We start from the raw sequence: 24,312 nt of genomic DNA, 5'->3' as shown, positions 1-24,312 counted from the left end.
AGAAGAAACATTTTTCCCCTGCTGCAGCTGAAATATTTTCGGAACTACAAGAAATCTCACAAGTTATTGATGGTTCAGCAGTGGCGCTACATGGAGTGAGGTTGATATAAGATTCGGTTTATTTCTGAGCTGTTTCTAGAGAACGAGCTAAATTGAAAGCGTCTTTCAAGTTGAGTGTCCTTTCTGAGAGTCGTTGTCGATTGTATGAGAATGCCTGTTATGTGGGCATCACAAATTGCTTAGTCACGATGTTCTTTGGTCATTACTGCTTCAAAGTGACAATTCACAGTAAGCGAATTTAGCTTCTGCAAAAAATCATCAATCGTTTTTACCAGGCTCCTGCCTAGAGGTTGCCAAAAGATGTCTAAAATGAACAATGTTAGAGGGCTTTACAGAAGGAGACTAGAGTTTAGTGATGGCCGATTCGTATGAGTCGCAATTTGCTATTAATTTGTGCACTGGATGGGAGATGTAATTGGTAAGAAAGTCTAGTTTGCTAGTTGGTGGACAGTCGACTGACCTGAGAAAGTTATTGAATGTACATAACCAATGTGTCCAATAGTCTGCGGAATCAGGTGCTGAACGGTTACCATCGAAACACTGTGACTTCAGAAACTGGTCCATTTTGGATTAGATTCTATATTAATAAATTGTAATGCTTCAAAACACGGAAGACGATTGAAAATGAGTTAATAAATCTTTATTCATCTAGAATCCCAGGTACACACAGTGAAATAGAAAAATGAAAAATTACTAAGATTTTACACAAACTAACAATGCTAATATGACAGTCAAGCAAAACCTGGATCTTTTTGTCCAAGAAGGATCTGATTATATTAAATATTCGTTTATCAATATCATACAAATTAATTTTGATGAAGACCTTGTCAAAGACTTTCGATACATTAAACGCTATTGCCTTAGCTTCACCAGCTTTGTCTGGTATATGTATTCAGAAATGAACATTAGGATATCCGCAGTAAAACTGACTTGCCTAAGCCCATACTATTGATCAGATAGAAATTTAGCATTAACAAGATAATGGACTATTGCTAGATTGATTAATGATTTAAAGATTTTGGTGAAGAGAATGAAGAGACTGATGGGGCAATAGTAAAGGACGGGGGTGGGGGGTAATTCTTTCACTCGAATTCATGAATACTGGTATCACAGAGACAATTTTTCAGGGAAGAGAAGTTCAGCAAGATATTTGCTGTAGAATTTAGAGAAGACAAGGGCCAGCTCAGCATGGATATGGGAAGGGATGATAATCAGATCATAGTGTGGCTTCTGTCTGTATTAGAAATTTAGGAGTGTGGTTAGTAGAATTTGACAGTCTTGTATCAATTATCATGCCGGTGATGTCATGGTGATTGGATAATGGGGTAATTGTTTATTGTCCATTATTCACTACACTGTTATAGATTTTTCCAGAAATATACTACGTTGAGGTTTCAGGGGAGTTCAGGAAGAGATTCTGTCACAAGAGCCCAGCACACAGCACTCTTCAAATAGTCAGTGGTATTTCCACCAGGACAATGCACCCGTCCACAACTCCATCCTTGTCAGACTATTTAACCAAGATGAGCATCAAGACATTTCCTCACCCTCCCTGTACTCCAGACCTTACTCCCTGTGACTTTTGGTTATTTTCTAAACTCAAGGAAAACCTTAGAGGCTGTCGTTATGAGACAATTGAGGAAATGAAAGAGGTTGTGACAAAGGTCATTGACATGCTCACATGAGAGGACTTCCATGGGGCCTTCCAGAAGATTACTTCAAAGGGGATTGGGTTTCTTGTGTGTACTATCAATAAAAGTGCCTATACAAAAAAGTCTGGGAACTTATTTATTTAAGACTCCTTGTAAACCTTAAAGGTGGGATCTTTGTAATTTTGCTTTCATAATGTGTTCATCTCAACTTGGAGGTTGTGGTTGATACTGATTCAGAATATTTTTCTGCTTGTTTTGACTTGTAACCATTTTAATAGTTTAGATCTGTCTCTTCATAAAACCATTTGATTTGTGGAAACCTTGACAATCACACTACACAGTAAAATTATCATCGTTGAGCAAATTCTTGGAATGTTTCACACAAGTCTGTTATTACTATTGTGAATATAATGTTCTGAAAATATTTCTTTCATTGCTTATTGTATTATTTATACTCTGGCTTGAAGAATTTGTTTTAATTCGTCTATTACAATATTTTTGGCATGATGTTATTGAGTATGATCAAAGATTTGGACAATTATATTTATAGCCAGGGGTCTTCATGATATTATATGAAGCAGAAGATCGTATTGTTGGTATCAATTTTTCTAGTTAGTCTTTTTTCTAGAAAGACATTGGGTACTTATGGGAGGGACTATGAGAAGGTTGTCAACATCTTTAGTGAAAGTGATTTTTGTGGAACAAACTTTATTCATGCTTGGAACACCCAGGTCGTCAATCCATGTCATTAACCACTTGACCACCCATTACCTCCCATAGTCAAGCGTGATAAGAACGAACCATTCAGGTACCAGAATTGCTGTATAAAATATACTGAATCTTTTTTAATTTTTCGATCTTTTTGTATCAACATAAGAGAGCCACTGCTGATCCTGACTGAATTAATACTACCATTCTTTACTTGGAATTCTTTACAATTCAAAGCTTCTCTGACTCGATTGATAGTGCTAAATTTTTGCTTAGAACAACAACTACATTGAATATTCGCAATTAGATCATTTTCATTTCTCTACAACCGAGTTATTTTATTTATTTATTTTTTTTTTTTTGTTATCCCGTTTTGGATCAGTTTTCTATTACCAGAATGAATCTCCACTCCAGATTGTCATTATTAGGTATTCATGGTCATTTACAGTAAAGCAAATCCGTATCAGAAACGTGTGATGCTCACCTTGAGATGTCCTGTTGTTACACACCTTTTAATCGTGCATATTGATCACTTTTTAATCATATTCTTGATATTCATATTGATTCCTTTCCAGAATACTTCATTTCTCCAAATGAGTTGACAATCCAGCTTTAAGGTCAGTGCAATGACCCTTGTTTGATATGACCTTGACAGGAAAACCGTTGTCTAGTGATTGGCTTTACCATATGTTGCATCTTGATTCAAATGCTAAACAGGCTACACTACAAAGTGCATGTACTCATCCACGATAGTAAATTGGTAGCGACATCCTTTCGAAGATGCCGGACAGGCCCCTTGAAGTCTACGGAGAGGCGCTGAAAGGGAGCAGTAACGCAGATCAGTGTATTGTTAGTAGGGCTGAAGAATTGAGGCTTTATTTTTGTGCATGTTGTACACTCGGATGTCATGCGCCGAACTTCATCAATTCAGTATGGCATATTTTGTGATCGTATAAAGTACCAAAGACGCAGTACACCAGGGTGTATTAATGAACTGTGTATGGCCCTTAGCTCCTCCAAGGAGGAAGCAGCGGCACTACACACTCTCGATAAAGCATCGGCAACGATGTTTTCACTTCCGGGACGGTGTTTTATATTGTACGAGAACGAGAGAAGCTCCATTTTCCACCGAATGATTTTATCGTTTTTAATTTTTCCTCGGTTAGCCTAAAATATTATATTTGGTTTATTGGAAAGAGCATAAAATTTCACATTGACCCTAAAAATATCGTAAAAATTGAACCAATAGAAAAATTTTTATAGATTTTTTAAAGTTTAAAAATTGAAAAATATTTAACTCGTAAAATTCTATTGATTTTATTATGTAAAAAAAAATGGCTGCATGAAGGCACGCCAGCATTTTGTAAACATTTTGTAAACACTGTTTTTTAAAAAATAAAAAATATTTCTATTATTTTTTAAACAACTTTAATAGACTATTTTGGAAGTATATTCCATACAGAAAATAAACAACCCACTTTAAAAGGAGAAATTACGAGTTTTTTTTAATATTTTATTCGCAGTTTTCTGTTAGGGGTGTCAAAAATTCCTCCAAATTTCTGATGCACCTAGAGGTTCTATTTTTTTTTTTCTTTTTTTCAAAATTTAAGCAGATTTGTCACTCAGCTACCAGATTTTTATGGGTCGCTATTTTTGCCATAAATTGTTAGGTGAAAGTTTTTTTTGTTTTTTGTTTTTTCAGGAAAACATGCACTTTTTTTTTTTTTTTTTTTTTTTTTAAGAAAGTTGGCAGTAAACGTTTCTTTTTGAAAACAGAATTTTTATTATAAAAAGAAAAGATGAATGCTTTATATGACGACTGTAAATAGGTGAAAGTAGAGGAAGTTTGATTTTTATTTTTTTTTTTCTCAAGATAATGTACAAATTATATTTTTTATATATATATATATATATATATATATATTTTATAAACTAGCATGGATACCTGGCCCTGCTCAGGTGGACATGAAATTTGGTTTTGGCACATCTGCTATACTAAGGATATTGAGCACATTCATCGATACCCAAATTTCAAAAGTAGAAGAACATAATCGTCCCAAAAAAAGTACATCGCAATTACCCCACCAGATATTCTGACAGAAGGGATACGAAGAAAGAACTTTTTGTTGCTGATGCGCTGGACCGCCCCCCCCCCTATAAAAGTAAAAAAAATTAATGAATCAAAACAACTATTCTTTCAATCAAAATAGCAGCAATTGTTCATGCGACCTATAGAACAAAAAAAAAAAAAAAAAGCCGCAGCAGCTGGGTTTAAACCTGAAACACAAGAGGAAAAGAAGGGAAAAAAGTTACTGGCAAACATGCTTTTTTTTTTTACATGGAGTTCACCACTTATCAAGGCCCAATGGCCACTCAGGGAGAAGGGTTATTGTGTGTACAGTAATCAAAGGGATAGTGTAGCAATAGTATTGGAGAATTGGTAAGGTGTCATTACTTAGAGGGGGGGGCGGTTCATCAGGAATTTGTTTGTGTTGGACTTGAAGACATCCAGGTTGAAGTCGGGAGGGAAACAGGCAAGCGGGAACAGAGTTCCACAGGCGTGCAGTTCTAAGAAAGAAGCTTTGTTCATGGTATCTACGTTTTGATTTAGGCACAGATAGGGAGTGGGGAAAATTGACGGTGGTTTCAGCTAGTCGGGTGATTTTGAGAAAGATTGGCGAGGGGGGGAACAGAATGGAGCTCAGAGCCATGACTGCTTATGACATCATGACACTGCAAAATAACGTTTTTAAACATAGTTTCGAAAAACGCGACGTAAAAACTTACCCCCCACCTTTAGGTCCAGTTAATCACCCATTTCTAATTTTCACATATTATGCATCCGACGTTCCTCTCTCAGATGCTACCGGTTCTGACCCAGTCCTTTGCGGCTGTCGAAAGTTTTAGCGAGACATACACACTAACAGACATTTGAAATTTATGTTATAGACTAACGGGGCGGGGGGGTACTCAGCATTGCCCGAGTGTTTTTGGGTGTGTGGTCGGCGAGGGGGGGGGTGTTAATGAAAACCTAAGAATAAGCGAAGTAAAAAAACAGAAAAACGAATGTTAAAAAATCTGAAAAACAAGTGAAAAATGGCTTAAATAACCCTACTTCAATATTAAAATTTAAAAAATCGAAAAAAAAAAAAAAGACATCTCACATCACGATTCGAACCCAAAACGTTTAGATAATGAGGCCGCACTCTAAGCAACTGAGCTAAGACGATGTTCACAAAATTAGGTCGTTTTTTTTTTAATCTTTAAACTAAATCAGGTTCCGACGTCATTTGCACATGCATAGAACCGAACTCGTCATGAGAGAACGGTTTTTGCCTGTAGAAAACTGCTGGTTTCAGAGTGAAGAAATTAACGTTTTTGACCAATTTTTCGATATTTGTCGGGCGGAGGTTGGAAGTTTAAAATGATACCGATCTGGCAAAAATCCGTGACCCATGTAGAAAGTTTTTGCGAGACATACAAACACACATACATAAATACAAACAAACATACATACACACATTTTCACTTTTATATATATAGAAGACTAGCGAGGGGTACCCGGCGTTGCCCGGGTGTTTTTCAGTGTGTGTGGTCAGTTGGGGTGGGGGTGTTAATGAAAACCTAAGAATAAGCGAAGTAAAAAAGAAAACAAAAACAAACGTTAAAAAAACCCTGCTTAGCGGGCGAGTACCCGGCATTGCCCGAGTGTTTGGAGGTGTGTGTGTGGTTGTTAACGAAAACCTAAGAATAAGTGAAGTAAAAAAAAAAAAGAAAACATAAAAACAAACGTTAAAACTTGGGAGGGGTGGGGTAATCAAAACATCAAAAAAAAAAAAAAAAAAAAAACTAACGTAAGGCAAACGAACGATGTTAAATGTAAAAATCGGAAAAAGAAAACAGAAAAACGAACGTTAAAACTACCCCCCCCCAAAAAAAAACACGTAAAAAATTACCTGTTTCGATATTAAAATTTAAAAAAATCGGTTGGTATCCGGGTGTTTTTGTGTGTGTGGTCTGTCGGGAGTGGGGGTGTTAATGAAAACCTAAGAATAAGCGAAGTATAAAAAAAAAAAAAAAAAAAAAAAACGAACGTTACATGAAAAATGGCTTAAATAACACTGGTTCAATATTTAAATTTAAAAAATCAAAAAAAAAAAAAAAAAAGACATCTCGCACCACGATTCAGACACCAGAAATAAGTTGAATATTGTGTCAGAATCATCTGAAGTGTTGTTTTTTTTGTTTTTTTTTTTTGTTTTTTTTGCCTCTTAAGTTTTTGCATCGAGTGTGCGTATGAAAGTAGTTTGTACGATGCCATTACAGTGACCTCAAATTACTTTAAATTGATCGTCATTTCTGCATGTTGGTTAGCATAGATGTGCAAACACGTCTTCAAGATGCATCATAAAACAAAGACAACTAATTGATTATGCTTGTCTAAATATACTAAACTTGTTGTATTCATCCAGTTTTTTTTTTTTCTCTCTAACGCAATCACTACTTATCAAGGCCCAGAGGCCACTCGGGGATAGGGGTTAAAGAGTGTACAGTGGTCAAAAATACAATATTATAGTAATCGTTAGAAGTGTAAATTAGGTAAATTGAATTACTTAAGGGGAATACCTCATCAAGAACTTGTTTTCATTGGACTTGAAGACGGCCATATTGTATTCAACTGGAAAGCTGGTAAACAGAAGAGTTATACAGGTGTGCAGTTCTAAAAAAGAAGCTTTGTTCATGGAATCTACATTTAGGTTTAGGTACAGATAAAGGGTTGCCAGAGTGGAGGGCTGATCTGAAAATTAAGATATACATTCCATGTTTACAATTGTCTTTTATAAGAGTTTTGAAAATTTGTTATAAAAAAATAATTCATGCATATTTTATGAAAGTTACAAAAAAATGAAACACAAAATTGTGTTTAATCGTTTTATTATTACAAACATGTAAACTGTTCTTGAAAATATCAGTAACTGATTGATTTTGGGTTTATCTACTTTTCTACAATGATAGCTAAGAATATTTACTTACAATTGAATCTTGACTGCTGATTTATTTGTGTTTGTGTGGAACTCTATTATTTCTTTCATGAAGGAAACGGGTAGTATTCTATTAAAATATTATTTAATTAATTGGAATGCTTATTGAAATGAGTATTATTTATTAATTTATTTATTGCGGACTATTATTCTCATCTTTTTTAGTTGTTGTTTTACAACGTTTCGGCCAACTATTCCTCTGGCCTTCATCAGGTAGTAACCACAACAGGATAGGAACTCTGAATCTCCTGACTGAATCCTCAGCAATTACTGTTTTCCGTAGTCGCTGTCGCCCCACCATGTTTTGGCCAAGTAAGCCTCTGACCAGCTTTAGTAGAATTGAAACCGCTATATTCAGACAATGCTTACCTGGAATCGTAGAGATTTTATCCACTGCGTCATGGGCCCCGAAGGCCAAAACGTGGTGGGGTGACAGCGACTATGGAAGGCAGTAATTGCCGAGAATGCAGTTAGGAGATTCGGAGTTCCTATCCCATTGCTGATGAAGGCCAGAGGAATAGTTGGCCGAAACGTAAATCAACAACTAAAAGATGAGGATAATAGTTCACAATAAATAAATTCTATTAAAATATTCTTCTTTTTAGCAAGGGAGTTTACACTTAATGCCTAAAGGCCACTCAAGGATAAGGGTTACTGAGTGTAAGGTCGTGAGTGAAACAATAGTGTAGTGATCAGTAATGGTGAAAATTTGTTAGAATTTGAATATTTAAGCGGACAACTTCTTTACATTGAACAACCATGTTATAGACAGCTGGAAAGCGAGTCCAAGGTACAGAGTTCTGCAGGCGGGCAATTCTAGGAAAGAAACTTTGTTCATGGAATTTGCATTTAGATTTAGGCACAAAGAGGGGGGGGTTGTTGATTGTGGCTGGACAAGTGTTTGTTGTGAATGTTATGCAAGGAGGACTATAAATTGAAGCTCAGTGAAGCCCTTTCCATGAAAATAATGATAAAACAGAGATAGACTCGCAACATCTCTTCTGCGAGAAAGAGATTGCAAGGAAGAGAAAAGGACATCACCTACTTGGTGAAAACTTTATGGATATTTAAGTAGCAAATCCAATGTTGCTACTTTTTTTTCATGCTGTATCATTAGTATATATATAATTTACTATTAATGGAATGAGATTTCTTAGGTCTGTTATTTTAAAATATGATGAAATTATTGTGTATATTGATTAACAGGTGCCTTACAACTTATCCAAAGTACATGTATATGCAGAGAAAAGGGGACATCAGTTCTAGTTTTGTCACATTTTGACAAGTATGACCATTTTAAAAGATGTAGTGTATTCAAAGCCAACAATCGATGTAGACAGTTTCTTCGATGCTGCAACAATTTGGAGTCTAAAAAAAACATGTTTCTGAAAGTCACAGGAGTAGTGTTTTCTGACTATGTATGCGTGTCCACATTGAGATAAAAAAAAAACATTGAATGTTTGAACTACCAATCATCGTATTTTTTGCGCTGTCACTCATAATTTTCCTTTCCAGTTTTAGAAATAGAGAAATTAAACATAAACTGTAATGATGTCTTTTGCATAAATTTAAACTATTTTCCTTGTAAAGTATATTTATTGTGATTTTTGTCACAAATAAGTTACAAACAAAACTTGTTGGTTTTTCCATTTCAAATTCCCTCCCCCACACACACACAGCCCAAAAAATAATCTACTACATTGTTCTTTTTCATGCTTTTATCTACAGCTGGTAAGATTTTTCTGGGATGCCTTTTAAGCCCATCATTATGATCTTCTTGGTTGCCTGCACATCTTCAAAACAAATCTTTTTGAGCTTAGGGAAAAGTCACATGGTACAAGATTAGGTGAATAAAGAGGTTGTTCCAGTAGGTTGATATTATTTTTGTCTTCATTGCTCATCATTGTAACTGAATGACCTAACAAAAATGAACAAATCATAACCTCAAAATATAATTAAATGATGACACAATCCGCTTATCACATTTTTATTTCCTTGTAGATTAGCATAGTTTGCAAAATTCTAATGATAACTTTATTTCTTTCACAATAAAAAGTTATATCCATTTTTCGGCCATAACTTGTATTGCATAGATGCAGTTTCATAATTTTTCAAGTAGACCTGGTTTGTCTTTGCTTTTCATATGCAATGCAAATCTAAAATTCGTACCACTTACCATACTACGAGCATTCTTTAAACAATTTGGGGTTAACATACTTTGACAAATTTTCATTCTTAGCACTTAACCATATCTTTAAGATTAATCAAGAATAAACTCTAAAATAACATTTTTTTTAAGAAAAATTTTTGTTTGTTTATATTAAAGTTAGCAAAGTTACGTAAAATATAAGTAAATAAACCTTTTCTAAAAATTTGTTTTTCTTAAAATTTTAAGTAAATTTTTTTTTTTTTTTTTTAAATGAAAATTTCAGAAACCCAACATAGGTATTTTGGTTATTTAAATGTTTTGTATGTTTTCATTTAAGAAGCGTCTGTGTTTTTTATATATATATATATATATATATATATATATATGCATATATATATATATGCGTGTGTGTATCGGCTCATAGATTTGATGATTTTTAATTTTAATATCTCATTTTACAGGCAGTTACTTTAGCAGCCATTTTATTATGGGAGGAGAACGTTTTGACATGACCCAACCTGAAGCTTATTTATTTGGGGAAAATCAAGACCTCAACTTTTTAGGAAATAAACCAATTCCTGTAAGTACATGTTCTTTCTTTAGTGATTTTTTTTGTCGCAGATACCAATTTTATTTATTTTTCATTATTTCTTCATAATGAAATGACCCATTTTAAATGTTTTTAAGATGTGGATGTTTTTTCTTTGTAATTCGGAAAAAGCTGTTCATACTTAAATCTGCTATATATATATGTATACATGACTGACTTGAATAGCTACAGCTGTCATTTAACTGGATTTTATTTCTTTTTCTTTCCTACTCTCTGTCTTGTTTTCTTTCTTCCTCTTTTACTCTTTTTTTTTCTTTTCCTTTCCTTTTCTTCACCTCTAGTGAACGATCTGTGATGAGGGTAGTGGAACATAAAAGATTGTTTAATCAAAACTTATTGTGTCCACAATATTTGGATCCTTTTTTTATTTTGTTATTTATTGGATCAAATATTTTGAATGTTTTCAAATTTTATTATGCACACAAAAACAATCTTTGAACTTTCTTTTTACACAAAAAGCTAATATTAACAGAATTTAATGAAATTAAAAGCAAAAATGGAATTAAAATAAGTTGATACTTTTAGAATAAGTATTGCAAACTGACACCTTTCATTAAATCATCTACTCACCCTCAAAATAAAAATAGGATTCTTATTTATTTAGGCGATTATGAGAACACCAAAAAGCTTGACAGAAAAAAAAAAAATTTTGGAATTTAAAATGAGAGATCAGTTTTATACATGGATTTAATGTAAAATGGTCCTTCATATCTGGATTATTGTAGCATGTTTCAGAGCATTTAACTAGCTTTTTTTTCTTTCTTTCTTTTTTTTTTTTAAGTTTGGCTTCCCACTTGCTATTCAAACTTAGGTTTAATGGTAAGAGTTAAAAAAAAAGCGTTTTCCTTTTTATTTTTTTGTTTTATTTTGTTTTTTTTAATAACTTTTCAGTATGCTGCCCCATCCCCATCAAAAAGTGCCTAGAATATATCTCCCGTAGCAAAAAAATTTTGTTGGTTAACTGCCCTAAAAATTCAGCATGTCCTGGAAATTGGGGATCAATTAAATTTTCCACATGCAGTAGAGGTGGGTGGAAATTGATGTTGGGGGTGGGGTCATACCAATTTCAAATTTTTTTTTTTTTTCATTGCCCACTCACATCCCTATTAATATACATATCTGTTGTACAATGTGAAAACTTTAATACAGTAATATTATATAAACTACTGTAAATGACAGATTACAGTGCCTTCATATAACTTTAGAATACTTATGAAAACCACAAAATGTTGTTTATAGTACCATGGTTCACTATGTAATACAGACCAGGGAAAAAGCCGATTCAACTCAGCCATGGTGAACACTATTGCAATAGCAACAAGTACCGAATTTAGTATAGGAAACCTAACAGCAATTTTCTACATATATTACAGCACATTTGGGACAAATTTGATCAAGTTTTAATATTTCATAACTATTAGAAATATTTAATAACAATAAAGTTGTACTATTGGTGGCTTCGAGAACTGGAAATTATGCATGTCTCGAAACCACCAAAATATTTGAAACGAATGATCTGCGTTATAATTATTTGCACTAGATTAAAAAATTTGGGAATTTTAGCTGCAGTTCTGTGCACTTCAAAGTGCATGAGATGTGAATGCGACAAAGATGTGGAAGCAGTGGACAGTAGGAAGAATCATAGCATGTGATGACTTCCCCAGTGACTTAAACAAAGAGGTTTTTGTGTAGCTTACTTATAAGTATATTTTCATGCTACTACTTAATAAGTGGCCTGGCAAGGCCATGGGAGAGACAACCAAAGCAGCAAAACTGAAGCTGGCCATCAAGACACTGTATATACAAATTTGGGCATATTTGCTTTGTTTGACAATATAGGTTCTTTTTTTACCAATTGTCACAAAATTGTAACCATAGAATAGTATTATAATCTTCAAAATGCCTGCAAATTTTCATGTAGTTTTGTTCTATAGAACCAAAGATATGAGCATTTCAATATTAATCTAGCTACCAGTATAGGTATATCCATATATTAGTGGCCTAGCAAGGCCACAGGAGAGACAACTGAAGCAGCAAAACTGAAGGCTTAATTCCAAATATTTCTCATGTTATATCTTCTCTCTTTGGTTTTCATATATAAGTAAATTTCAGTGTATAAGGATTATTTGATACTGGATCGTACCCTATTTCCAAAAGAGGAGAGATATAACATATGAGAAATATTTGGAATCAAGTCTCCCCTTGCTGTTATTTCAGATCATTTGAAACCATAGCAAGTTTTAGTCTCCTCTCCATCAAGGCCAGAGGTTTGGGGGAAATATATATATATATATATATATATATATATATATATATATATATAATTGTAATTTCTGTATTTGATTGTTCATAATCTTCTAGGGTTTTGAAAATAGATCCCCAATGCATGCGCACACACATGTATATAATGAAACTTGGATAAGTACATTTCATTTTGATCAAAAACGAATACATTGTGGGCTGTGTCCACACTGAACATCCATATGAAAAAAAGAAAACAAAATTTGTTGTGAAGCTTCAAAAAAGGTGCGGTGAAATCCCGACAAGGCAATGCAGACCTTGGTGAGAGTGCTTTTATGAAAAAAAACACAGAATGCAGATTTTCGCATGCTCTGTTAATCAAAAGAGAAAGAAAAAAGAAAATGCCTGCCTATATGTATTATCTGGATTCTTCGGACTACTGTTCGCATTTTGAGTGTCATTTTTCACAACATTTCGAACAATATAGCCTCCAACCTTCTTCAGGTGTATCTTGTTGAACTCAATAATCTGCACAGAATTTTGAACCAAACTCTTTTTATTTAATTTATGTAAGTACCATACTCTTGTTTTGTCAGCTATGACTGGATAGAAGTCTTAAGTAATTCAGATTCGTATTTGTATTACCTGCATTGAGGATTGAACTTTCAGCATAACAGATAAAGTATTTCTTTTGGAGATTGAAAGTTCAATTCACAGTGTGGATGATACTATAAATACAATTGCAAATTACTTGAGATCTCTACCCAGTCATAGCTATAAGAATATCCTATGGATGAAATAAAGTTCCATTTGAAACTCTGGAGTTTGACTAAAAGATGCCTGACAAGATTTTGGCCAAAATGTACAAATAACATTCAAGATGAGAACAGTAGTTGCAATAATCCAAATTATCAATCCTCATCTCAAAAATTCAGAAACTCTGTATATATATTAGAAGATCTGGCTTTGCCTGAAATTGGGGGAAAAAATTGTCCTGAGTACATAACACACATTCTTTATTTTTTCTGTTTTTTTCGTCTTTTTTTTTTTTTTTTTTTTTTTTTTTTTAAGTAAGGGTTCAATGATGCACTCTGGGTTGTTTTGGTTAGAAAGGATGTAATTAAAGTAACATTGAAGTGAATATTTAATTCAATCATACAAAAAATACTTTTACATCCTGATTGGAAAAGCAAATAAACATGTGGCTATGCTTCATTTTTATACTTATTTTATAAGTATAATTTTATTTATTTTTAATATATTAATGATCTGTTAATTTTATTTCCCTATTTTGTTTTTGTTTTGTTTTTTGATGTTATTAGTAATATTAATTAAAGCGATATGAGGCAAAAAGGATAACATTCCAAATGATAATTTCTTGTTAGATTATTTTTGAAATTTAAATGACAACTTCCAGATATTAATTTATCCACAGATACCAACAACTTCCAAATATTAATTTATCCACAGATACACGCACCAACAACTTGCATTACTTATGAATAATTTACTTAAAAAAAAAAAACAAAAAAACTCTGCACTGAATACAATGACTAACAAAATATTTTTCTTTTAATGATTAAATAGATACATTTATTTTTTGAACTAAATCTATTGGTGTTGGTTACAATCATTACATTTTCCATGAAAATGACCAAAATGTAAAAGGAAAATTGTTTCTTTGCGTTCCTATAAAGAAGACTCTAAGCTACATTGCAATCTGTTCTTCTCGAATAAACTGATTTCTTTCTAAATGGTTTCAGTAAATTGGAATTGTTAAGCAATATTAACTTTGTAGATTAAAAATATTCCTCTCATAACAGCACATTTTACAGATTTCATGAATATAAGTTAATATTTTTAATCTAAATTTATTCAATTCATTCTTTTTTGTTATCTTAGATGTTTACAGGATTGTATATCTACTTTATTTCATAAAAGTATTCTTTTCAAAACTGTTCATTAATCTTTGTTTACTGATTTGATGTATGAAATTTAATCTTTCAGTTTCCATATCCATTACCGCAAGGAAATGAACCAACAAAAACATTAAAAAGTCTGGTTAATATTCGAAAAGATACTTTGCGTTTTGTCCGGTCAGTACAATTTTTTTCTTGTTTCAATTAAAATGCGTCATTCCAATTTTCCAATAATTTTTTTTTATGTTCACTTCAGAAATCATCTGACTTATTCTTTTAATTAACAAATTGATAGCAATTATGTTTGTGCAATATGAGATTTCAAAAGATGCATTTTAGGTAAAAACAATATGAACTGGAACAAATACAGAGGACATTGCAAATGCTGCTGCAAAGAAGGTGGGTTCCCTCTATCGAGCTAGAAGACTACTCGCGTCTGAGAGTATCCTGTACCTTTACAAGGCCACCATTTGCCCATGCAAGGAGTATTGTTGCCACATCTGGGCTGGTGTATCTACCACTAGTCTCTCCCTCTTAAATAAAGTCCAAAAAGAGTTGTCAATCTAATCAGTTCCACTTTATCAACTAAGCTCCAGCCCCTGTCTCATCGTCACAATGTTGCATCACTGTGCCTGTCTTACAAATATTTTAATGGAATGTGTTCTGATGAACTTGTTTCACTTGTACCCCCTTGACATACATGTCCCCGACAAACACGCTTAGCAATAAGATCTCACCCCTTCACCGTTGTTGTTCCTAAATGCCAGAAAGCTTTCTATTCTAATAGTTTCTTCCCTCGAACAGCTAGACTTTGGAATTCCCTTCCTGCTGCCTGCTTCCCTAGCTGTACTGATATGCAGAAATTTAAATATAACATGAATATCTTGTTAATTTTTCCTAGACATAGCCGCAAATAGTATCCCCTTATGTCCAAGTGGCGATATGCTTTGTAAGGGGTGAACATGAGTAAAAAAAAAAAACAAAAAAAACTATTACATACTTATGTGTTTTATCAAAATTAGATTTACTAGGATTATTTTCTACAGAAAAAAAAAAAATGTTCATGTATCATAGTGATCATTAGGGTTTGAGGAACATTAAGAGGAGTTGTTTACGTCCCAAGCGTTATCAATGGAATAATCAGGCTTAGTCTAACTTAGTCCCTTTTCTGGAGTAATTTATCAGCCATATTGAACACACTCAAGTCTTTCTTGGGTTAAGTGATAATTTCTTGGTAGTTTCTTTGTTTGGGTAATATCTTTGCTGATCACAAGTTAATTACAGCGGTTTCCATCTTTGATTTCTTATTACATGTCCGGTCCTTGGTTCAGAGTTGCTATTTCTTCCTCAATGTTTCATGAATCTTTGAAACGTCTTGAAGATTCTTTCATCTGTACATCTTTGGAGAACTGATCTGCTTTACGCCAGAGAGCCTTACCCCACCCTTTATTCTGCAACTCCACTCAGTTCAAAAGCTCCAACTTAACTCTTAGCTAAAGAAAACATGGTGTGCAGCTCCCTTTTAAACTAAACTTGTGTTAGAGATGCTATTTCCCTTCATCCACTAATCAACGCTCGCTATACCGACTCTTGCTGGAAGATGATTGGTCAACCGTCTATGCCAGACTGGTTGCAAATCAACCACACTTCCAAGGACAAATTGCAATTCTCACATCCAAATTCTTAGCAGAGGTCAGGCAGGGTCAATCTCTGATTTGATACTTCTCATCAACAGACTTAAAGATGGATGGCTCTCGTCTAGGAGAAGCCCCATGTTTTGAGAAACTTCTGGGCTTGACCTTCACTCCTGATCTGAAATGGAACACGTACATCAAGTCTGTTGCTAAGGTCGCTGGAAAGATGTTGGGATCCTTCTACCGCTCCAGAAGATATCTCACTACTGATACAATTCTCTATCTATATAAAATCCAAGTACGTCCAAGGATGGAATACTACTGCCATATCTGGGCAGGAGCTGCTAAAAATAGCCTATCCTGCCTTGACAGAGTACAAAATAGACTTTGTGGCTTAGTGGGGGATGCCCTTTTCTCTTCCCTGCAACCTCTCTCCCACAGAAGAGACGTTGTGAGCCTATCTTTGTTTTATCATTATGTCCATGGCAGGTGCTCGTCTGAACTCCAATCTCTGCCCCCCCCTCGACAATCTTTTACAAAAAACACCTGTGTAGCTGAATCCACTGTCAAAAACTTTCCCCACTCTTTATCTATGCCTAAATCAAAATGTAGATTCCATGAACAAAGATTCTTTCTTAGAACTGCACGCCTGTGGAACTCTGTTCCGTCTGCCTGCTTCCCTCCTGACTACAACTTGGATGTCTTCAAGTCCAACATAAACAAATTCCTGATGAACCGCCCCTTAAGTAGACACTTTAAATATCTACATAACGTACTGTACTTACAATAACCCTTATCCCTGAGTGGCTTCCGGGCCTTGATATGTGGTGACCACCTTGTAAAAAAAAAAAAAAAGCAAATTTGATATTTTCTCATCGCTTAAAAACTAATTTTTAACCAAAACCATTATTGTTTTCTCATTTTTGCTGTGTTTTGCATTCAATCTATCATTCAACCAATGCATATACATTCACCCTGATATCTACTAGTGGATGTATAGTTAATGTAATCAGGATCCTTAGGAATTATAGCAATTAGCTGGTGGCTTCAATTTTACCTCGCTTGGTCTAGGGGTTGAATCTACACCGATGAGACACTGGGGTTCTGCTCAAGCTATAGCGCCACAAATGAATATCCTTTCACATCCTTTAATAATTTACATAATATATTTGAAATATTTTTAACAAATTAATGATAAAATATTAATGCAATTTTTGTCAAATTTTTTTTACCCTTATGGTGTTTAGAAACTCAGTACCACTCCCCTATTATGAATTTTGTCATGAAATTTGGAAAACATGATGTATTTCAAACATTTTTTTCTAAATGTTTTTCATACCCCAAGTAATGAGTGAATAATGTTTTTATTATTTTTATGTGTTAAAATTATAATTCTGTGTTGATTTCTCTTTTGGTACGAAATTTTTTTTAATACCCTCCCCCCCCCCCTCAAATTTTAACCCATTTTCAACGAAAGTAAAAAATTTAACTAGTTATGCTAATAATTATAACCTAAGCAGCAGAAGCTGTTGTCAGTTTATTTTTAAATCGAGTTTTGTGAATTACGTTTATTTTGAAAAACAATCTTTTTTGTTTAAAATTAATGCAGTTTGTGATACTTTTATAAAATTTCCTTTACAAAATATTGGTTTTCACATATATTTAACTTTCAAACTTATAATAAATGACTTTATAGTTGCAACTTAAAAAAAATAAAATAAATAAATATAATTCTAATTTTTTTTTTTATTTCGGACTATTAGTCTCATCTTTATTAGTTGTTGTTTTTGGATCTTTTTATTGGTTCAGAACATTTCGGCCAACTTCCTCTGGTCTTCGTCAGGTGGTAACCGCGACAGATAGGAACTTCGAATCTTCGGGGCCCGTGGCGCAGTTGATAGAGACGTTGAATCTCTACGGTTCCAGATGAACATTGTCTGAAGATAGCGGTTTCAATCCCACCCAAAGCGTGCCAGAGGTTAATTGGTCAAAAATGTGGTGGACGACAACAACTACGGATGGCAGTGATGGCTGAGAATGCAGTTAGGAGATTTGAAGTTCCTATCCGTCGCGGTTACCACCTGACGAAGGCCAGAGGAAGTTGGCCGAAACGTTGTGAACCAATAAAAAGATTCAAAAACAACAACTAATAAAGATGAGACTAATAGTCCGAAATAAAAATAAAAATTAACATATAATGCTCATCTGAAAAAATGAATTCCAATTAAGGAATAATATATATATATACCAATCTTTCAAGTGATTGTGTAAATACTTTGAATATAAACTTGCTGGAAAATAAAAGAAAAAATTGACAAAAGTAATTTAGAGTAGAGGGGAGATCATTTTAGCATATAAATTTAATGTACAATGAACTCTCATTTCCAGGCCACTCTTGCCTTTTTAGAGCAGTTTTGTTATTTTTTTAATTTAAAAAATTATACATAAACACACACACACACACACACACACACGCTACCTCTAAATCTAGGTTTAAGTGACAAGCCCACTCTCTAAAAGTGCTTCCCTTGAACCTGTCATAATATTAACCTTAAATTTGAATGACAAGTCCTACCCCCCAAAAATCTCCTTTAATCCTACTACTAACTCTGTCTGAATAGCACCCACATCAAAGTAATAAATACCCTGTTATAACTCTACTGCTAACCTAACCCTAAGTCCGAGTGTCCTTAAAAGCACACATAATCATCTAAACAAAAAAACACATTTTCTAAACAAATTTGCACAGGATTTGTCTTTCGTAGAAAAAGAAATTAATTGCTCTAAAACGCTAGAATGGCCTGGAAATGATTGATTAGTTTACATTAAATTTGTATTTAAAACAAATCCCCCAATAATTGCTTTTGTTTTTTTTGTTTTTTTTTTTTGTCTTTCTGCTAAGTTTTCAGGATGTTCACACATAATTGCTACTAGCCCTACCACTACTATCTTGAAACTGGGTGGCAAGCCCCATCTCCTACAAAGATCCTCTTTAAAATACACATAATTGTCTAAAAAAAAAAGACAAGAAAAAAGCTCACAGGATTTATTTTAATTTCCCATAGAAAAAAAAATATTAACTAACCAAAAATGTTAGAATGGTCTAAAAGCTTAGATCAAACTAAAAGACAGCCATGTTAGTTTTTAGCTAATGTTTACATATTTAAAATGTTTATTTCTTTAGTTTAGATGCTTAAAATAAATTTTAACTCGAAATGGCTCCTCGTAATAATATTTGACAAAAAAAACGTTTTTAATATTTAAAGAAGATTCATTGCAATATTTAGTGACTTTACTGAAAATTGTTTGTAAGAAAAGTTTGATTTACTCAAAAGTTTTTCGTATTAAATAATGAAAACTATCTTTTGAACATTTCCATTTCCAACCATCAATTGATTGCAAATAATGGTTCAATGCACATGATAAATTAGATTTCACGTATTTTCAAGTATTTTTTCTTTTTAATTTTTTTTTTTTTTTTTTTTTTTTTTATTACGTTTTCACCCCAAACAAAGCATATTGCCACTGTGGTGTAGGGGGCTACTATCAGGGGCAGCAGCTACTGTACTGGGGCACTATGTTGGGATTTGGGCAGCAAGATGTCGGTTCACGTTACACTTGAACTTCTGCATGTCAGTACAGTTGGGGAAGCAAGGACCTGGAATGAAATTCCAGAGTCTAGCGGTTCTGGGGAAGAAACTACTGGAGTAAAAAGATCTTCTACATCTAGCATTCACCATTAAAATACTTGTAGAACAGACAGAGGGATGCAACGTTTCGCCAATGAGACAGAGGCTGAAGCTTAGATGCCAGTTCAGGGCCTATCAGATTGGCGACTCTCTTTTGAACCTTGTCTAGGAGCGAGAGACTAGCAGCAGATGCATCAGCCCAAATGTGACAGCAATACTCCATACATGGGCGAATGGTGGCCTTATAGAGGTACAGGATACTTTTTCGGTGTCAGCAGTTTTCTAGCACGGTAGAGAGAGCCTACCTTTTTCGCAGCGGCCCTGGCAATGTTTTCAATATAATTGTTCCAACTCATGTTTCCTGTGAACGTTAGGCTAAGTAGTTTGAAAGATGTACTCTCAGACAGGGAGTCACTGGCCATTGCTATTGGTGGCAGAGAAGGTTTCTTGTAATTATTGAAGGAAACCGGTTTTGTCTTGGCAGCATTGAATGTGACCATCCATTTTTGTCCCCATTCCACTACAGATTGGAGGTCATCCTCTAGTGTTTTTGCCATTTCTTTAGATATGTGTTCATTTGTTTTCCTATCATGCGTGTTATAGAGTGTGGTGTCATCAGCATATATACCCATCTCAGAGGCCGTTTTGTCGGGGAGGTCATTAATAAATATTAGGAACAATAGAAATCCAAGGATAGACCCCTGAGGCACTCCCGCATTTATATCACACTGTTTAGATGTACGACCGTCGAGGACAACCTGGATTTTTCTCTTATCTAAGAAGGATTTAATTATGTTAAGTATTCTACCAGTGATACCGTATGATTTAATTTTCCTGAGGAGACCCTCATGCCATACCCTGTCAAAAGCCTTAGATATATCTAGAGCTACCGCTCTGCCCTCCCCTGCTTTGTCCAGTGAATGGTATATACGTTCAGAGATTACAGTTAGGATGTCTGCTGTGGAACAGGCTTGTCTAAATCTATATTATTTGTCAGTCAGAAGTTTAGCATCTGTAAGGTGCCGGACTAGAGCATGGTTAATTATGGTCTCAAATATTTTGGCGAAAAGTGGGAGGAGGCTAATGGGACGATAATTTGATGGGTCAGTTCTTTCGCCAGAATTCTTGAATACTGGTACCACAGAAGCAGTTTTCCAACAGCCCGGAAAGCATGATTCATTAAGGCATTTGTTGTAGAGTTTGGAGAGAACTGGAGCTACTTCGGCTGAGCACTTTTTTAATAGCACAGCTGGGATGAGAACAGGTCCACATGCTTTTGAAGTGTCAAGATTTTTTATGATAGCATGTACCTGAGCAGGCGTGATTTGTAGATCGTCTAGCGTGGCGCCTGTCCGCAAAGGAAAGTTAGGCAGGGGATGATTGGAAGGGTCCAGTGTGGAGTTTGAGGCAACCGACTGGCAAGCATATTAGCTTTATCGGTTGCTGAGCAAGCAACCTTGTGATTGTTGGTTAGTGGAGGAATTGTTGATTGCCCATTATTTACTACACTGTTGTAGATTTTCCAGAAGTCACGACTTCCTAATTTTTGTGCTTCGATGTGTTTTTTAGTGGTTTCAGTAAATTCTCTCTTAGCTGTCGCTATTTCTTTCTTAATGTTATTTCTAGCTTCTATATACTTATGTCTGTTTAATCTGCAGTATGCATGCTGCCTTTGAGCAATGGCAGTTGCGCAAGTAGAAGTAAACCATTGGGGAGAGTGGATTAACCAGTGCTTGGAAATTCACTGCATCATTTTGAAATTGTCAGATATAGCTTCAAACAACTTGGAATATTATTTCTTCAGTCCATATGAAGTCATTGTCATAAACATCATTTACAAGGTTTGTTGGGCACATTCTAAGAACTCGGCTGCCATTTATTCTAGGCCGTTGTGTCTAAACATTACCAAAAATTAAAATTTTTTTTTAAACAAATGTTTTTAGACATCCCTACTCCTTCTCAAAAAATATTTAATGATTAATGTTAATAGTATAACTCCTAATATGTAACAATGACATTTTCATATAAACAAATGTAGTTGATTTGTGTGTAGTAGGAGGAGGTCTCGTTATTTATATGGCTTTTATTTTTATTTTTTCACAGAAATACTTGGAATTGATGAAAAATAAATACGTAAATAAAAATCTCTGAAAGGTGATCATTTCTGGCATCAATTTGGTCCCTTGTAATGAGTGCAATAAAAATCACAATTGCGGGGAAACACAACAAGCTTCAATGTGCAACACATGTATAATGAATTCGTTTTGTTTTAAATTTTATCTTCGCTGTACAAATATATAATGGGTTTTCATCAACGGTATGAAAATTGGTAAAGTCTTTAGCAGGTGGAATATAATTTTCAATAAAAAAATTTTTTTTTCTCAAAACAAAAGATAATAAGCAGTTCCAACAGCTGCAGCATAATAACAATAGGTACTTATAACTATCACTACTATACCAAGAATTTGATGAAAAAAAATACAAAAGGTCACAATATTAACTAGACGAAATTTAGAATAGCATACAGATGTCATAAACACACAGACATATATATATATATATATAAAATTATTTCCACAGCCGAACCAACGCTGCAGACCACAAGAGCCAAGAAAGCCAACAAACTGGAAGTCCAAGACTCTAGTTTTCCCCCTTATTTGGGCTCATCAGTTAGACACATCCGAACTCTGGATTTGAAACCCGTGCCTCCTGTATACTAGGTGAGCACTATATCAAGTGAGCAAACGCCACACACACAAGAATATCTATTAACTTATACAGATCAAGCAACCCGCGGCAAAGATCCAACAGTGGAAAGAACCTACCTCATATCAAACAAGGGACGAGGTATCAAGCCAGCTTTAACCCAAGCCGACATCTCATCAGTAGGAATTTATACTCTAAAGGACGATGTCACCCCGACAAGCTAACCTAACGAGCAATCAGTAATAGGGTTGCTTGATCTGTGGAAGTTAATAGGCATTTTTGTGTGTATGGCATGTTTGCTCATTTGGTAGTGCTCACCTTGCATGTAAGAGGCTCGGGTTTCAAATCCTGAGTCCAGATGTGTCTAACTGATGAGCCCAAATAAGGGCGAAACTTGAGTTTTGGACTTCCGGTTTGGTGGCTTTCTTGGATCTTGTGGGTTTGACTGTGGAAATAATTGTATATTCACTCACACTTACTGAACATTCTCTCTCTCTCTCTACCTATATATATATATATATATATATATATATATATATATATATATATACACACACAAACAAATGTTCTTTAGTAACATGTATTTTCACCTAGATATCATTTTGTATACTTTAAGTATAGGACATAAATGTCATAAACACAAGCTTATTAATATTAACCCTATTTACTGACTACTCTTGCCAATAGGGAGCTGAATCGGTAACCTGCCACCACCACCACCACTAAGAAATTTGAAGTAACTCAGTATTTCCCACATTGGAAAGTAATTGATGTTTTTTTTGTAATCCTGTCAGTAATTTAACAAGTTAAACTTTATAAAGTAGTTTATTTTTTAATTGGTGCTGTCCAAGTCAAAGGTTTTGATTTTTCAAAGTAGATAAGATAACTTTATCAACAAAAATGCAGCAAGGCAACCAGTAGCACTTTCCAAAGCTGAAAACTGCAGGAAAGAGATCACAAGAAGAGTGTATTACAGTTTTAGATATTGTTAAAGATGGGGCAAGTTGGTATTACATCAGCCATTAGTACTTTGGGTTGGGAGAAAAAAAAAACACCTTCAAGTCGACCCATTATGCCCCACCACACCCTACACAGGGCAAAAGTAAAATTTCACTAAACAAAAAAAACATCAATGCAGAGTTAAAATAAAATTCTACATTGTTTTAAGTCTTTCCCTAATCTGTAAATTGTAAAACAATGGAACGACCACACCTCCCCTCCCAAAAACTTAGCATTGGGCATGCGCACATGGCTAACAAAATAGAAGAGCTAAAAACATATTTTTGTATGTTTTATATCTTTCTTTTAAACCTTCTTTCTCTTCTCTCACACTCACACACATATACACATGTTGATCTTAAGCTATGCTGATTATGGCTTCAAGCTTAGTAACATGCATGTCTATAGGTACACCTTTTATGCACATAATAATATTTAATAATATATATATATATATACCTTTTATGCACATAATAATATTTAATAATATATATATATATACACCCTTTTTTTTTTTACACAGTGATCACCACTTATCAAGGCCCGGAAGCCACTCAGGGATAAGGGTTATTGCAAGTACATTACGTTAGTGAGGAGATTTGCTGAAATATTTACTTAAGGGGGCGGTTCATTAGGAATTTGTTAACATTGGACTTGAAGACATCCAAGTTGTAGTCCGGAGGGAAGCAGGCAGACGGAACAGAGTTCCACAGGCGTGCAGTTCTAAGAAAGAAGCTTTGTTCATGGAATCTGCGTTTTGATTTAGGCACAGATATAGAGTGGGGGGAATTTTTCACAGTGGATTCAGCTAGACGGGTGTTTTTCGTGAAAGATTGGCGAGGGGGGACCAGAGATTGGAGTTCAGACGAGCATCTGCCATGGAAATAACGATAAAACAAGGAC

General features: G+C 34.4%; 1 protein-coding gene across 15 annotated transcripts in view; it reads left to right on the top strand.

The window, feature by feature from the left end:
* The window catches only part of LOC145284913 (E3 ubiquitin ligase Rnf157-like), a 156,232-nt gene that overhangs the window by 23,576 nt on the left and 108,344 nt on the right, over positions 1 to 24,312 (top strand). For all 15 annotated transcript variants that reach the window (XM_080134001.1, XM_080134006.1, XM_080134004.1 and 12 more), the window contains exons 2-3: positions 10,073 to 10,191; positions 14,470 to 14,558. In XM_080134001.1, coding sequence (XP_079990127.1) covers positions 10,073 to 10,191; positions 14,470 to 14,558 — 208 coding nt within the window. The remainder of the gene's footprint in view (positions 1 to 10,072; positions 10,192 to 14,469; positions 14,559 to 24,312) is intronic.

The sequence above is a fragment of the Euprymna scolopes genome, chromosome 9, assembly GCF_053919585.1.
Source record: "Euprymna scolopes isolate OS-2025 chromosome 9, ASM5391958v1, whole genome shotgun sequence".
NCBI classification, from domain to species: Eukaryota; Metazoa; Mollusca; class Cephalopoda; order Sepiida; family Sepiolidae; genus Euprymna; species Euprymna scolopes.
This window is presented reverse-complemented; position numbering and strand designations above follow the sequence as displayed.